General features: G+C 43.6%; 1 protein-coding gene across 1 annotated transcript; it reads right to left on the bottom strand.

Annotated features, from left to right (window-relative positions):
• Positions 1-3,259: 3,259 nt before the first annotated feature.
• Positions 3,260-17,402, bottom strand: grm1b (glutamate receptor, metabotropic 1b). The gene is made up of 9 exons (XM_047016619.1): positions 16,688-17,402; positions 13,849-14,098; positions 11,769-12,004; positions 8,853-9,099; positions 8,512-8,680; positions 8,072-8,198; positions 6,355-6,721; positions 5,553-6,113; positions 3,260-5,128 (listed from the first exon to the last, which is right to left on the bottom strand). Exons 1-9 carry the CDS (start codon positions 17,400-17,402, stop codon positions 4,279-4,281), a joined length of 3,522 nt encoding a protein of 1,173 aa, XP_046872575.1. The 3' UTR covers positions 3,260-4,278.
• Positions 17,403-17,542: the final 140 nt, after the last annotated feature.

The following is a 17,542-nucleotide window of genomic DNA, read 5'->3' as shown; positions in this document are numbered from 1 at the left end:
GAATATTCTTGTCTTATTTCCTGGGGTGATCGCTGAATCGGTTTTAGGGCCCAGCATTGCACAGCATATCTGTGTCTAAAAACGGCACTATTCCATGTATATTAAGTACATTTAACTACAGGACAGTAACTCAAAAGTGCGCCTATTTTATTTTCAATCCTCCCATCCTCCACTAGATGTCTCTGCTACACATCTTCTACACAAAATGTAGACACTAGAGGGAACCATTTACCAACAATCTATTCTCTCACTTTGGGTGTCTCAAAAATTCCAAGACAATATCCACATATTTGAATTACTCAATTTTGGGAAGAAATATTACTATACAACTATTAAACAAGATATTTCAATTCCTTTGAAGAAGAGAGGCTGCCTATATGGTTGATTTGTACACCCCTCAACCCTTTCTCAGGGTTTTCCATTAGTTCTTGCCATCGCAATTTTCGTCATGGCCATACCTCGTAGACCAGCTGTTGTCCAACAAACACCGGCACATTCCTCGGCACCATCTGCTTTAACACACCGGCTTTATGAATGAATAATCACTGCATCACGAGTCTGACCACTGAGGGCTGTGCACGCTTTTAAGTTGCAAATCACGACTTCACCTCGGAACATTTCTAAGAGAATTATTTAACACTATGCCTCGCAAAGCCAATCTGAACTATGTGATGTTGAGGGATTGTTAATGTCTTCGGAGAATTGAAGTCAGTCGATTTAAAACTAGTTCAGCACCATGGAGAGTTACATTAGGGCTTGGTATACCATATCATACAACATTGGCCTTGAGGACAGATTGGAGATATCTTTGATATTTAGTATGATAGGATACATAATAAGCATGTATTCCACTGTTGTCGGGTGATGGAATTGATGACGTTTTCACACAAGAATAGGCGATCAGATGGACAGTGTATAATCTTCAATGTAATAATTTATGTTATCGTTGAGAGTTTTTGGTGTTTGTCCAGATCATTACCAAATGGAGGCAACGTCCCTGCTTGACTTCAGAATCTAGGTCTTGTGTATCTGGGACATAACATCCCAATTTAGTTGTTGCCACTCCTTCACATGCCCTCAGGCACATCTACCACACTAGGTAAAGTACAATCAGTAAGTGTGTCTTGCATCACTCCTGAGAGTGATAGAAACGCACCAACCAACTATTCAAAAGTAGCCTACTAGGGCTTTCTCAAGGTTCCCTGCAAGGTAATATCACCTCATGACCTTTTGGACACATCGAAGGAACCTCAATGTTAGACAAGTGGAGCTGGATAGAGGCACAGTAAGCACGGGTATATAGAACAGATCCCTAGACGCACAGCAAGGACACTGCAAAGTAAAACTACAGTAGAGCAAATAACAGATGGGTGTGTAAAAATAACCAGCCACTAATATACAGCATGTCAGCAAAAATAAGGGTCAAGGTTTCGCTTTCACTGTATGCAAAAACGGTAACAAACAACTATCAGGATTTGTGGACTTAAGTAAACGACCTGAACCACTGAACAAGTTATATTTCGTAATCCTCTCTCATCATTTCTTAATGGAACAAAAATACAGTGGGTTGTGTTCCAAAACGTTTTGAATGAATCACGTGAAAATCAACACTCTTTTTTAGAAACTGTGATCGTAACTCTGTCTTCTCTGTTTTGTGACCACAATGACTCATGTCCAGTTCCTGTCTGATACGGAGGGGGCCATAGCTCTCCCACGGTTCTCCATGCTTTCAGTCACACTCCTGAATTCACAGACTTGATTTGTGTTGGAGGTGGTGACTCACTGGACTGTCAGGTTTATCTGGTCATTTTAACCAAATTGATTGCAACGGAAATTAATCCCCTATCAAGATTGCACAGACCCATAGAGGGTGTTGTGGCATGCTGCAATCTCAGCCACTATATTTCATCAAGCAAACACCAAAAAAAAAATGGTGTAGTGTAGGTAAACCTTGCCTAGGGCACCAAATGTGCTAGAACCGGCACTGATAGTAGGTCATCTGTAGAGTGGTTGTGGTGTAAAGAGAGTGCCACAGCCTTCTCCCAGCATGCCCTGTATCACGTTGCTCTGTATATTGGCCTGTTGACGGTATCACTGGATTAACAAGGGAAATTAGTTCAATCTTCTCCACAGGGGTGTTTATGAGACAACCCACACAAGCACTGCTAAGGAAGAATGATATCTGTCATGACGATACTGCACTGCACTGCATAGCAAAAGCTGGTACCCTGCTTGTTGCAACGCTTCTCTTTACAAAGTTGGAGAAATATGCTATAACATAGGAATAGTCTATCAGTGCATGAGCTCCACACAGAGCACAAACACACACTTCTGCTGTAGTCTGGCTCTCTGCTTCATAAAGATTGTCTCTACATAGCTAACAGCATGGAGGTTGGTGCTGAGTAACCATGGCCTCCTGCTTCACTTTGATCTTGTTCCCATGGTGCTCTTCATTGGACAAGGATTGGTCACTTAGCAGCATGATGTCATCCACCATGAGAGCACCTGCCTCCTCATTTTTGATACTGGTCTGAAGTTTGGACAAACAAAAAAAAGGATTTGACCCCTGAGTTAAACGTGAAGGTACAGTATAGTTTGAGTCTGAACATCAATCATCTCTGTTAATGTTCTGTCAAACATTTTATATGAAGTGCATAGTATGATTAGTCAAAAAATTACATGACAGTGGAATGTGAAGTGCTTTAAATAACTATAAAGTATGTGTAGCTACAATGCAAAGCAAATTATAGACAAGGAAAGAATGTACTGATACACACCTTTGCTGAAGTCTGTAACTAGCCCAGAAAGCCTTGCTCTTTGCAGAATGTGACCACAAATTTGCTCTATACTATGTGTCTTTCTGTCTGGTCGCATTTGTTGGCAAAGAGGATGGCAGGGATGGGGGCTCCACTGTCTAACATTGCTATTTAGGTCCCATTTCCACTCCATAACTGCCTTTAAAGTAGATCTTTTTGTTATGTTGAAAACAACAATAATAATAATTGATTTTCAAAAATACTGTTTTCCAATGAACAACATTTTAAAAACATCTCTTTCCATATCTACTCTGAAGTAGAATCCCATCTGTGTATTTTCAGCTACTCTTAATAAGAATCTCTAACGTGAAGAAATGATTTCTCTATACTGGCCAAGTCAACCGAAATCAAAGTAATAACGCTAAATCAAAGTCTAATAATTCACAAGCAAACCCATAAACATTTTAATACATTTAAATTAATTACATAACCTCGTAAGGCAATTCATTATTATGACAGTACACAAACGCATAAAAAATGTTTAGTATTAATATAAAGCCTGTCTTTTAATGTTAACAGCCATTGTTGTCTCACTACTGTATGTCATTGTTACTTTGTAAATCGTTACTTAGTAAATCGTTACTTGGTAAAAGGTATTATCCTGTACATAGCCCCAACAAGCACTTTAGAAGCTACAAGCAGATTATTTATGCATCTAGCAAAATTTGGAATGTACATTCCCGCAAAACCCTTGACATTTTTGAAACACTAACTACACTGTACACTTTATCATGTACTAACATAGGCTTGAGGATTCATTATAAAAAGTATCATACAAATCTAATTAATTGGAAAACAGAAATTAGACACAAAAATAAATATCTTAATGGCAGGTATGTGGCACTTTAACATATTCTCTAAGACAGGCTACATTCTTGATACAGCACTTTTTTCCTGTAATATGGTAATTCGTAATTGATTTAACTATGTATCAATTCTGTATTCATCTGACAAGACAATGAATGCTTTATTGCTTCACAATAAGCCACCTAAATTGAATACCTTTTTGGCACAAATCACTCTGGAAATATCAATAAGGAACACATTCTTCTAATTAACAAACAGTAATTATTCATTTACAAGTTAAACAGTGTATATCTAAGTTCCTACATATGTTATATATACACAGTTTTCTGTTGTATCCTATAACTCTGCTAATCAGAAAGCATTATGCAGACACATCTTAGCATTCATCTTCCTAGTATTCTATGAACTTCAAAGCATATTTTGAGACAGCCGTCAAGTGGGCAATCTATTACACAACTACACTGTACTTTGTGATGGGTGTATTCTCTAAATTACAACATCTGCAATGGGGTTTTTAAAAGTCACTCCCAATGATGTTACAGAATTTATCTTAATTCATAAAGTCATTTAGTCACCGGCTCACCCCATTTCTTAATTAGACAAGTCATCACATACAAAACTGAATTCACCGTATGTACAGGATACAGTGCACCTTTTAAAGAGTTGAGGAAGTTTGTTTGTAGTCTCTGAGGATGACAGAAGCATAGGTCACACTCTGAGGGGTGCACAAGATTGACTCAGACCCGGGGGAGTTGGGAAAGGGGTTCCCTGTCCCCATCGAATCACGAAATGGGGAAGGAGGCATCAGGGACAAGGAGTTCTCCATTGCCAGTTTGACCTGAACCAACTCCTCCTCGTCATGAATCTGGGCATTGTCGTACATGTATCCATGGAGGAGACCAAACTGCTCCTCCTCCAGCTCCTCCTCCTCCTCTTCCTCATCCATAATGGAGATGGGCTCCTCATCAAAGGGGTCCATCTCCAAGGGCAACACCTGGTGCTGCTGGATGAGGTGGGGCTGGTGGTACACCGGTCGGCCCCCTCCCACCATAGAATCCGGCAGACTGATCATATCACTGAGCTGGGGAACATCACTGTTGTACTGTCCCCCCACCCCCTGGAAGGGGGTAATCATGTGTTGTTGGATCAAGCTGTTTTGCTGCAGGCGCTCTGGGGTATAGAACTCCACCTCGTCCTCGTCCACCTCTTTCATGGGCCCGCCAGCGGGCATCTGCCCGTGAGCCATCATGGGAGGAGTAGGGGGGTTGTATCGGATTGGGTCATTCTCATCCTCCTCAGCCACATTGTACAGAGTCTTGGTGCTGAGGTCCGAGAACTCCAGGGCTGTGTTATGGTAGGTATTAGTTAAGGGTTTGATGACCGCCATCTGATTGGAACCTGCCTCCTGTCTCTTCACATGCACTGACAGTCTGTGCCACATGTGATCCCCTTTTGGAGGATGTCTTGAACCTGGTTCAGACCATGACACAGACTTTCCATTAGAACTATGAACAGAATAAAGACGGCTGTTATTTCACAGGAACTCAGAAAAGTGGAGACAACAACAGCATTTCTGGTTCATGTAAAAAATAAGTTAATAACTATATAACTATGTCGATACAAAGTGATATGTTTCGATCAATGTCAATATTTAAGAGAAATAAATAATAAACAATAAATAGCTAGCATGAGGTGATTGACTGTATAATTCCATGGTGTATCTTCAGCCCCTCTGTGATCCATTAGTACTCTTGAGGATGCTGGTTTTATTTGTGTCCCACCGACAGATCAAATGTCACATCGTCGTTTAATTAAACCTCCACTAGGCCATGTCTGCTACAGGTGCCCTGAGAGGGAATTACAGCAAGCCTGAACCAGCATCCCCAAGGTGCCTCCGGAGCAGGGCAGAACTGAAACACAGGAACTCACTTGGCGTTGCCAGAGTTCTTCTTCCTCTTGAACATGTTCAGCAGGCTGTTGCTGCGGCAGGCGATCTTGCCGTCGCCCACGTGCATGCGCACCACGTCGGAGGTGGTGAAGGCGCTGCGGACGTTCCTCTCCGGCTTGGCGATGATGATGTACATCTTGGGCGTGAACATGCAGCCCAGCGCCACCGTGACGCTCAGACTGACGGAGAAGGAGGTGGTGATGATCTTGTAGTTGGACCCGAAGTAGATAGGCACGAAGGCCAGCCAGATAATGCAGGTGGTGTACATGGTGAAGGCAATGTACTTGGCCTCGTTGAAGTTGGCGGGCACGTTACGCGTCTTGAAGGCGTAGTAGGTGCAGCTCATGATCAGCAGGCCGTTGTAGCCCAGCGGAGCCACCATGCCCACGTTGCTGGTGTTGCAGATGAGGAATACCTCGCGGATGCTGGGGTACGACTTGATGGGCTCCGGGGGCTCCAGGATGATCAGGGTGACCTCCAGGGTGAGCTGGACACTGACCAGGATGGAGGCAATGACCACCTGGGCCCACGCACTCATGAACCTGGAGAGAGTTTTTCATTACAAAAAATGAGACTGTAGATGAGAAGACAGACATTTGGACAGACAAACAGTCAACCTGTTTAAACAGGCAGACAGGTTGTACAAACAGACAGGCAAATACACAGGCTATATAAACCGAAAGGCAGTCAGACAGACAGGCCGTATAAACAGACAAACAAATAAACAGACCGACCGACAATCAAACAAACAGACAGATAGAAAATCCATATCAACAGACAGACCTGGGCTTCCGGGTGCAGATCTTCTTCTTGCTGCCGGCCAGGATGCGGGCGATGCGGTTGGTCTTGGTGACCAGGGCGGAGTAGCACATGGCGGCCGAGAGGCCCACCAGGAGGCGCTGCAGGTAGCAGGAGAACACGGTGGGTCGGGCGATCAGTGTGAAGGGGCAGATATAGCCCAGGAAGATGCCTGCCAGGATGATGTAGCACAGCTCCCGGCTGGAGGACTTCACCACAGGCGTGTCGCGGTACAGGACGAAGATGAAGGTGACGAAGGACGTGACCAGGATGCCCAAGCAGGAGAACACCACCTGGACTATGGATTCTGGGTTTCCCCACTCCAGATAGCGCAGTTCGATGGGTTCACAGCCTGAGAAGACAGACACCTCCTGTAAGTTTTTACGTTGTTAATGTTTTTGAAATGACGTCCATTAAATACGCAAAAGGATTCATGCTCATTTTCAAATGGTATCTTTCTTTGGCTGCAGAATCGTTACAGAATTGGCACAGTTGGGGAGGAATTAAAAAAGCATTGATTTTCTTTACCGAAGCCTGTGACGTACGCATACATTTCTTGTGTGTCCAAGTCTTAAAGTAGGTTTTCAGCTCAACTATAAATACACTGTGTCTTGAGGGGGGAGGAGGAGGGGAGGGGGGGGCAGAGATACAGAGCACAGCCAGGGGAGACTGAGGCCACTGCAGCAGGACAAAGTAAATCATTGAAGATCAAAACTGGTACAGGAATCAACCCCAACTGTATCTGCAAACTGTCGTAACTGAATATTCTTTCATTGGACTGTCCTTAACCTAGTGTCATAATTGACTATTACAGTTATTATCAAAATCATGAAAGTAGATTTTTTTTAACTGTAGTTTAAAGATTCAAAAAAGTTTGTCTTAATTTCCAGATTTGTTTGCTGTTTTATCTTTCAATTGATGTCAGGTGGCTGAGCGGTTAGGGAATCGGGCTAGTAATCTTAAGGTTGCCAGTTCAATTCCCGGCCGTGCAAATGTCATTGTGTCCTTGGGCAAGGCACGTCACCCTACTTGCCTCGGGAGCATGTCCATGTACTTACTGTAAGTCGCTCTGGATAAGAGCGTCTACTAAATGATTAAATGTAAATGTTTTATCTGTTCTTTATGTAACAGATAAAATGATAGGAAATCTTCTGAAGAAAGTGTCTTTGAACGACACAGGGTGTGTGTGAAAGTAGGCCAAAGTAGAAGCCAGTGTGGCCTGTCGGATCAGGGGTAAAGATGATGAATGGAGCTCAGGTGTCATGGGAAACCTTTGAAAATGGGGCACACCAGGTTTACAAGACACTGCTAGAACACCACAGCAGGATAGACTGTTCAGAGGACAAGTTAAAAGGAGATGGCTTGCAGTAACAAAATTCCTCAGGCAGGATGAAGCCTTTTTTATGCTTGAACTCTGCCAACATGAACGACCAAGGTGACCAATCGGGTCATCCGACAAGCAGCTACACGTTCTCAGATTTTATCTACAGCAGTTCCTGGAGAGCTATCGCGTACGGCGGCTTTTTACTCCCACCCTAATTTAGCAAACCTCATAAAATCATTTACAAATAACAAGTTCAGGAACTAGCTGATTAACAAGCAGAGTCAGGTTAGCTACAACTGCGGTTGGAGTGAAAGCCTATGAGAGTGAAAACCTCCAGCCCTGTTCTACAGCAGGTGTCTTCACTGGGATCAACTGTACCTTCCAGTTCGTCTTTAGGCCACCAGCCAATGTCGCAGACCTTGCAGGTGAACTCATCCAGGACGTACTCGTTGTCCTTGCAGGCCGTGCAGATCCAGCAGCAGCTCACCTCCCCCTTCCTGATCACCTGTACCACACAGCAGGAAACACAATGGATTACCCAATCACACTTGGAACAGTTAGTATCCATAACATGATACGTTCTCTAATTCTAATGTAACATTCTTTTAAAAATGGAAGATGTCTTTCAGGCCATGCCAATAACTCGTACTATCATGAAATAGTTGAGATCTAAATTATTCGAAACACACTGCTATGACAGCAAGAGGAGCAGGACCAATAATTTCCGTGCACCCGAACTTGCACTTGCCCCAGCTCAGGTGCAAATGGCAAACTAAACTTGAAATCTGCCAGAGGGACAGTCATGGCTTCTGTAGTACCTTGATCTCCCCCTTGGAGCAGGGCTCACTGCAGACGGAGCGGACCATCTCACTGCGGTTCATCTGGATCATGTAGTCATCGATGCTGAGGAGCCCCTCATGCCATGAGCCCACGTTGATGTAGTCATACATGCCAGGCTCCACGTACTGCAGGTTCATGATCTCATACCTGAGCGTGGGGAGAGGGACACAGGTTGGGTCTTTGTCACAGAGGTTGTGGTTCTCATCCACTTCTAGTGGTTCGTCTGTAACTCACAGTTGGCTTTTACTGTAAGTTGAACTATTTATAGCCCAAAATGCAGTGCTTCATACTTTCATGCTTCTATGCTTCATATATGTACCTTCCAGGGGTGTCTCCGTTCTCGTCGAACCACACGTCTTCCCCAGACACTCCGGCGAAGGACGTCCTTAACAGGAAGTCCAACAGCTGGCTGCCGTCTATGGGATCCATGGCTTCACAGAGGCCCACGTGACCAGGACACAGGTGTTTGTGCATGTCATGAAGGCCGTGGGCCATGGCATAGATGGCATTGATGACAAAACCCATCTTGCTGTCTTGAACGTAGTTATCCTCCAGATTTTCATAACCTGTCAATACAAAGAAAAAAACACAGAATCAAAATAAGGAATGAAGACATCCATGAAGGAGTGATCCATAAGTGAGAGTGCTGGTTTAAGCAGTTACAGCGCTACAAGCGTTACGCAAGCATTACACAATAAAAATTCGCAATCAGGTCATCACTAACTGTTGCTCGAGAAGAGGAAAATTACAGTGTCTGAGTTTATCAGCTGTCTGTCTGTAGCATGATGTAGCCAGATTATTACAAAGGAATGATAGGGTGTCCAAAGACACATTGTTAAGCTTTAGGCAAGAGGAGTTCCTCGGTTCTGTGGGAGAGAGCATCAAAGGGCAGACAGCACAAGAGTGAAGCTTCAAAATAATGCTCGTTCACAGGGATCAGCAGTCCATTTCTGCATTTTCAGTTCAGCCCTCAATGTTAAACATTATGCCGATTTTTTTATTACCAATTAAGAGAGAAAACAAGCTCAATATTCTAATTTATTCAGACCTCCCTCTGTTTGTATCCTCACTTGGCACCTAACCACGTTCTTGGCGTGCTAATAAAATCAGGATGTTTAATTTACAACTCAGCTTACTCTTTTAGAAGAATATCTGTGATAGAAACAATTCTTATCACACTTGCATTCTTAACACTAATGTCCAAGGACACCCTATCAATTCAGTTGTATGCAAGCTACAAGCAGGAAGCGTGAACACTGTAAATACAAAGGAAGCTATTATAAATATGTCAACAAACCAAGATCTATCAAGCAACACAATCAACAAGTTGTTACACTATCAATGTGGGTGTTTTTTATTCGAAGGGCTTTGGTAGAAATTTTACATACAATAACTCACTCGTGTTAGTATTTACCAAAAAGGGCAACATCTGACACCAGTGCAAATTAACACACTACTAATCAATCCAGTGGGCTAGCCGCAGGCAATGTGCGCATTCTCCATGTGTAACATCATATACCAGCAGACACCAGTGAGGAGTGACCTAGTTGTATTACTCCTTGGGTTCGACCCCGTCTTGCTTGTAGATAAATTGTACTAGCATGCAGAAGACTACTAAGGAGTGTTGTTCGCGATAGAGTTCTGGTGAACACGTGTGGTGCTGATGGCAGAAACATAAGTAATCAAAACCCAACCGTGAAAAAAGAAATTGGAGAAAACTGTGAGGACGTGTAAAACTCGAGCGAGTGGCTTAAACTACCGGGCCAACATGCAGTTTGTATAGAGAGAAGCCAGTGGACAGTTTGTGCTTCAGTTGTTATTGGGCTATGTTATTATACAGCAGTCTGAAGGTCTTGAAGGTGTGAGAACACAGTACGCACAAAAACCAGTCAATTGTGCTCTCACGCGCAAAGCATGAAAACATCCCAATAGCTTCATATATTAGAGGTCAACTGACATCTGAAATCTGCCACCATTTAGATTTTCAGATGATATCAGCAGGGGGCGGTGGTAGGAATTTAGGGCCTGAAAGTCATTTCAGGCATCCCTCCCCCCAAGATGTTCCTGGGCCCTGCACAAGCCTCCCTCTTTTCCTTTATGATCCCCCTGGATATCAGGGTAGTTCAGTTTCAGAGTTTAGGTCACAAAGTATGATGCGGTGTTAACAAATCATTTGACCTCTATCTATATTGCCAAAGTGAGATGTTTTATTACTGAGGGTCATTCAGAGGAGTACACTCACCATCTCGAAGCTCTACACAGAGGGACAATAAAAGTGACAGAACAGCAAGCTATAACACTGTCGCTGATTATCACAACGGATCAGTTTTACACATAGTATCACTTATAAGTTTGTACGTTCATAAATACCGTGGAAAATATTGAAATGCTTGAGATATGTGAATGAGGCAAGGAAAAGGGCATGTCTTTCAATCAAGCAAATCCACAGATCCAAAATAAGTTCAAATAAATTGGGAAGGTTGATGTAATAACTGAAAAATAATTCCATGCAAATACCTTGTATTTTAAAGAACTTAAGAGTTTAAATTAACATAAAATAAATGGCTAAAATGATTTGTGCACTGTTGCATGCATACTTTTATATTTACGTTTATCTTATAATTAATTTAACATAATTTATTTTAAATGTCAAAACATGACTCAGAAGCAGCTCATAAGTTTTCAAAACGTAAATATATTTTTGAAAAGGACTAATATGTGAAAAGTGGAAAAAAAGGTTTATTTTGTTTTGAAAATATGCTTATTGAGCATTTTTTCATGTGATCAAGAGTCTAATGTGTTTGATTTCATCCTTTCTGTGTTGGCCGATGTGAAAAAGGATTCCATTTTTACCTAGATCAGCTTTTGTCGGCAGGGAGAATGTTTTAGAAATAAAGTAAAACAAAGAAAATATTAATATATTGTATGGATAGATGCATAGCATGTCCCATCTTGTGGAGGTCAAACCTATTGTAAGTTTTCAGTTTCTTGAAGATTCCAGCCATTTGAGGATGTAACATTTTAACAAACGTTGTACCTTATCATTCAAATGTTATTGACAACTGGCATGAGCTGACAATAATGACAGCCTTTGCAGTTTCAACCAGGGGATCAATAAAGTGCTACTGTACACTACAAAAACCATCTTACTGACACAGGAAATTGGCTTTGTTCTTGGCGTCACTTTCACAGATAGACAGACAGACCGCCTTTACAGTAACATGTTCATATCTACCTGAGCAGTTTCGATAGTAGTTCTCGTTCTCCTGCGGGTGACCTGGGATCCGGCACTGGAAGCGGTGCTGCCAGAACTCAGGGAACCAGGGGTTCCTGGTGTTAGTGTCCAGACGCAGCTGCAGGAAGTAGTTGTCGAAGGAGGTGACCTCCTCGGACTGCAGCTTGACGGTGATACCACCCACGGCCTCTTGCTCATAGCCCTCCACCACTTCATCTCTGTCGGCCCAACCGTCACTGGGGGGTGGACAGGGGGTAGAGGGGGAAGGGGGTGGAGTGGAAGGGTAGGAGGGTTAGTGTGGAGCCATGTCTGCTCCCCAACGCTTGACACATGACTTGCAGCTGTGTAAGCACACTGTCGTTACAACAAAAACATTGTATACTTGCGCAATTACGTTGTTATGAAGGGATGTTCAAACTGCACAGAGATGCTTTACCAAAAAGCAACAGCAGCCTATGAATGGTGCATTTTCACGCCAACAGCCTTCACCACATGCCTGACGTGTCACAAGTTTATGACAAACTCACAACACAAGACTGGGCCAGCTCAGGCTCTCCCACTCTGGCATGGCAACATTAGCAGCCTTTCGCCATCTGTTTCACAGCACCATACTCCCCCTAACCAAACTGTCTGCCAGCACCCTGCTGGACTGACGCAAGCACATAAATGTGATCATACAAACCTATCCTAGCATCAAACTGTACTACCACAGGCCAAATATCTGACCACTCCAATGCTGAGCTATGCATTTGTATCATTCAAGTCATGTCAAAATCCAAACAGGCAAAGAAAGAGATTGCATTGACACATCACTGAAATGGACTATGGATCAATCCTACAAAGTCACAGACTTGTTTCATCTGTTCGCTGCTACACACTCAAACCAGCACACAGCATCATCCACCAACAATCGTAGACCGCTGCAATCCTGTTAGTCTGATAAAGGTGTTGTTCGTTATTTTAGGGGAGACAAACGAGGTTCATCTTGTGGATGGCCAGCTCCTCTGGTCATCTGACAGGCCCAGTCCACCAGCCTACCTTCCCTGTGCCGCAAATGCATTGCTCTAAAAATGTTCCAGTAGTCTCCTTGACCCAGAAAGAAACAACCGCAACGAATCAATGTCCTCTTTATCCTCTGCAGAGACTTTACATTCGAAGGCAGCCTGAACCCTTGAGTTGCATTTTACTTGTCTCTTTTTGAAAAAGTCTCAAATCAATTCTTTGGAGGGGTGAGTGAACATAGTCTACCCAGATTTCTCCTCAAAACCCCCTTGGTTTCTGTCTAATTTATTCAGCTATTTATAATGAGCTGTTTGAATCTAGGACTCAGGGTGAACTTTGTGTCTTTTTCAGCTGTTACTTCTTCTTTGCCACTCACCCCAGGACTATGCATGAGCTTGGTACTCTGTAGAGCGCTACAGTTCGTGAACATCTAGCCGTTCACAGCAGCTTTGATGCTCAGCACTCATTCCTCCTCAAGCCTGCGCTGGAGGTGTTGTTCCATGGTACCCGTGCCACTTTCTGACAGGGAGAGAAGGAACTCGCTGTAGATACATTATTCATGACTGAGCCTGACTCAAAGCATCTTCTGCTTTCAAAGGAGCTCCACTCCTGCCAGAATAATGATCCCAGTTCACTCTGTGTGAATTGCGGTGGGCCTGATCGCATGCCTGGGAAAAAAGGCCCTAATTTTGAACCATGGTTGTCACCATGAACACTCTCATTCACTTATCATTTCAAAGTAAGCTACAGAAACACATAACTAAAAAGATAGTTATGTGTCTTCTAGCAATGTACTGCATAGCATAATGCGATGCTATGTAAATTACACCAATGTGCAGAGTTGTAAAAGTGCATTTTCTGAAAGTAGAACAATGTGTTTTGTTCCACACATGGTCTAAGCCAATTACTGAAACCAACCCATAGTTTTACTCACACTCTCTCAACATATTTGCTGGCATGGCCCTATTTATAATGCATTTATTTAGCTTTTATCGAAAGCAATACATGATAGGGATTTGAACCTGGGACCTTTAGATCTGCAGTGGCTTGCTCTAACCACTGAGCAGTACCGACATACCTTCCGATGAGGAGAAATTCCCCCACTACGCCAAGGCGTCTCATGGCTATGAGTAACCCTCGCACGGTCATGCCCTCGCAGAAGCACACCACCACCCGGGCTTTGGGCAGGCGTTCCCTCAGCTTCCTCAGCAGACGGTCGAAGTGCTTCTCCCCAGCATTGCTGTAGATCTTGTCAGAGTGGGCGATGCACAGGCCCTCCTGGGAAGCCAGCTCTTTGAAGGCTTCCATCCCGCTCTCGCCATAGTTCCCTGAGAACAGGAGAAAAGGATGATCTGGTCGTCATGGTGTTTGTTTTGTCTGTATCCACTTGACAATCATATGATGAATACACGTTCAATGAACACTTACCTCTTACTTAAATGGTAAATGTGATTGATTTCATCACCTCATCTTAAACACATCGCTGAGGCCCACTGCTATTTCTTAAATGGTAATATGACCTGTAACCTGACATCATTTTACCTAATAGGACCTGTAACTTGATATTATTTGCTGTATGAGTAGTAACTGTTGAAAAGCATAGAACAGCTTCATCGAGCTCAACCACATGCGTCTAGTTGAACATATGGAGGGGAACTGGGCTGAATGTGTTGCTTATCAACAATGCAACAACAACAATGCACCCTGACAATACACACCGCTCTCTCCCACCTGGATAAAGGGAATACATATGTGAGGATGCTGTTCATTGACTACAGCTCAGCATTCAATAACATCATCCCCTCCAGACTCATCTCCAAGCTTGTGGACCTGGGACTAAGCACCTCCCTATGCAAGTGGATCTTCAACTTCCTGACGGGAAGGCCACAGGTGGTGAGGATCGTGACCGCACCTCATCCACACTGATTACCAACACAGGCACCCCCCAGGGCTGTATGCTCAGCCCTTTCCTGTTCTCCTTGTTCACTCATGACTGTGCGGCAACGCACAGTTCCAACCTCCGCCTCATCTCTGACAGTGACGAGTCAGCATACAGAGAGGAGGTTGATACCCTGACATCATGGTGTCGGGACAATAACCTCTCTCTCAACGTCAGCAAGACTAAGGAGATGATTGTGGGATATAGGAGGTGGCAGGAGGAGGAGCATGCAGCCCTACACATCAACAGATCCGTAGTGGAAAAGGTCAGCTGCTTCAGGTTCCTCGGGGTGAACATCAGCAATGACCTCACCTGGTCTGTTCACACGGACAAGGTGGTCAAAGTGCCCCGGAAACACCTCTTCTTCTTGAGGAGACTGAAGAAGTTGGGCATTGACTCAGTCCTCGCCACGAACTTTTACAGATGCACTATAGAGAGCATATTGACTGGTTGCATCACAGTGTGGTATGGGAGCTGCACAGACAGGGACCGCAAGGCCCTACGTAGTGTGGTCAGGTCTGCTGAGTTCATCATTGGCAGGAAGCTCCCAGCCCTACAGGACACCTACCACACACAACGCCTCAGGAAAGCATACAGGATTCAAAGAGACTGTTACCACCCATCCTTCAGTTCCTTTTTACTCCGTTGCCTTCTGGCAGGCAATACCGAAGTATTCGGTCTCGCACCTGCAGACTGGACAACATTTTCTTTCCAAGGGCCATCAGGCTTCTGAATGGACATTGATATGGACATTGATACACTACTCTCTAGCCACTTTACATACTGTCATTTTCAGCTAATGGTTGCACTATCAGCAATATTGCACTATTGCACTAATTGTACGCCACTGTCTCTAGGTTAGTATAGGTTTATAAGGTTGGTTTAGGTTATTATGTGTATTATAGGTTTAGTATACTGTACTGTATATTGTATATTATGTTGTATATTCAGGAGGTTTATTATATTTTAGTTTATCATAGATGTAATCTATGTTGAACTGAATGCTTATGTTATATGTCTTTGCGTTGTCCCAAGAATTTCATTGCCCAGTCTGACCTTGTGTTGTTCTGTGCATCTGACAATAAAAGACTTGATCTTGAACAACCATTTTCATCGTTGTGGTAAGTAATGGAGGTGTAACAGGCATAATTGGATTTTTATCACCTCACCCTAAACATATTGCTGACTCCCACTGCTAAGGGAGCAAGGGGTTCTGATGAAGACAGAGCATGGAAATCAGCCAGCTATGAACCTGATGTCATCCCAGGGTCTCCACTGGGACAGGAATGTTAATTATTGTATAATCCAGTCCCCAATCTGGGCTCCGAGTTGGAGAATCTTATATCTTCTAAATGAAAAACTGAAACGCATGAATGAAAAACCTATCCTGTAACAGCCCTACAGGATGCCATTGAATTCAAACTGAATTGAGTCCAAAAATGCACAAGCCAAATTCAATTCATCTTGTCATTACTAAATCATTCATCACTCGGGAACAGACTGCATGAGCTTATAGTCTGCATGACCTCATTCTGGATCCATTTACAGAAGGTCAAGTTGACAGGCATTTTGACAACTGGAAACCTACCACTGGCATCACTTCTTTAAAGATTATTGCAGATTTTTTTTCTGAAGCATTTAAAGCAGCTGTATTTTGAATCAGGTAAAAAAAATTGCATTTTACATTATATTACTGTTCAACTATTTGACTATTTGGATGACTACTGGTTGTATTAATAGGAAACCAAGTAAACAAAATTATTAATTGGCAACACGAAATCATCCCTTTTGATCTCATGTAAAAGCTTATATTGTGCTTCTTGCTCTGGGAGATTAAATACTTGGCTCATGCTATAAAACTGGATTATTCTTGCAAATGTCCAAAATGTAAATTGGAGTCTCAATAGAGGAAAGATGGCCCAGTGGAGATGCCGTTTTGCCCAGATGCATGCATTCATGATACCCAACGGGGCCTTACCCTCTGTGTGGACAGCTGATACGTAGGTCCAGTTGTAGCGTTTGACAATGTCTAAGATGGCCCTGGCCTGAAGGGTGTCAGAGGGCACAACTCTAAGAAAATACTTAAACAAGGTTTTGTCACTCAGATCGATGCTCGTTGCAGAGTACGCAATCTGAGGGATGTTGAAAAGTTGCAGAAGGTTTTGAACTTGAATGGCCACTGAACTCGACCCAGGCCCAATGACCCCCGCTATGGGTTTCTTTGTTGGGGGGGGCTGGCTGGAGGGCACTCCTTCAATACACCACCTGGAGCCGTCCTTCTCATCACGGATGGAGATGAGAGAGTCTCTTATGAACTCGATGCTTTGCTCCAGAGCCACTGATGAGTGCCAGCAAGAGTCTCTGATCTCGCAGCCCAAAGTGATGTTGGGTAGCAGGTTCGGGTCAGAGTTGATCCGATCCAATGCATGGAACATCGCTTCCACTCTTTGAATTCCGTATTGCTCCCGGACTTCGCCACATTTTCTTTCCGCAACTTTCTCGGCCGAGGGCTGGTGGTGGACTGAGAAGAGGGCACCGATGATTACGTCACCGTCCATCCTGGCCACCAAGCGGGACGCCGCCCGCGGCACCAACGACCTCTCATACTTGTCACTGGGAAACACGAACGCCTCGAACAATAGAATTGGAAAATACAAAATACTGATTGCACTCGGACGAATCATATTCCACATTGTGTCAGAGGTACTGACTGCAGAATCAGGTCATCTCAGCCAACCAAGAAGACTGCGCATCCAAGTTTTTATTGGGTATATCCATCAACTTATCATCCCTCTTTCAATTATGTCCTTCCTGTAGGAGAGATTAGATGAAA

This window comes from Hypomesus transpacificus, chromosome 3, assembly GCF_021917145.1.
Source record: "Hypomesus transpacificus isolate Combined female chromosome 3, fHypTra1, whole genome shotgun sequence".
Classification (NCBI taxonomy): Eukaryota; Metazoa; Chordata; class Actinopteri; order Osmeriformes; family Osmeridae; genus Hypomesus; species Hypomesus transpacificus.
Note: the sequence above shows the minus strand (reverse complement) of the source record. Positions and strands in the feature narration are given on the sequence as shown.

What these genes read in the sequence shown, in the direction of transcription:
- grm1b (XM_047016619.1), bottom strand. Translation starts at nt 17,402, where the DNA reads ATGTGGAATATGATTCGTCCGAGTGCAATCAGTATTTTGTATTTTCCA. An exon ending in AACGGAGACACCCCTGGAAG is followed by an intron (nt 8,681 to 8,852) that starts GTACATATATGA and finishes CCCCACGCTCAG; the next exon opens with GTATGAGATCATGAACCTGC. An exon ending in AAGAACTCTGGCAACGCCAA is followed by an intron (nt 5,129 to 5,552) that starts GTGAGTTCCTGT and finishes TTCTGTTCATAG; the next exon opens with TTCTAATGGAAAGTCTGTGT.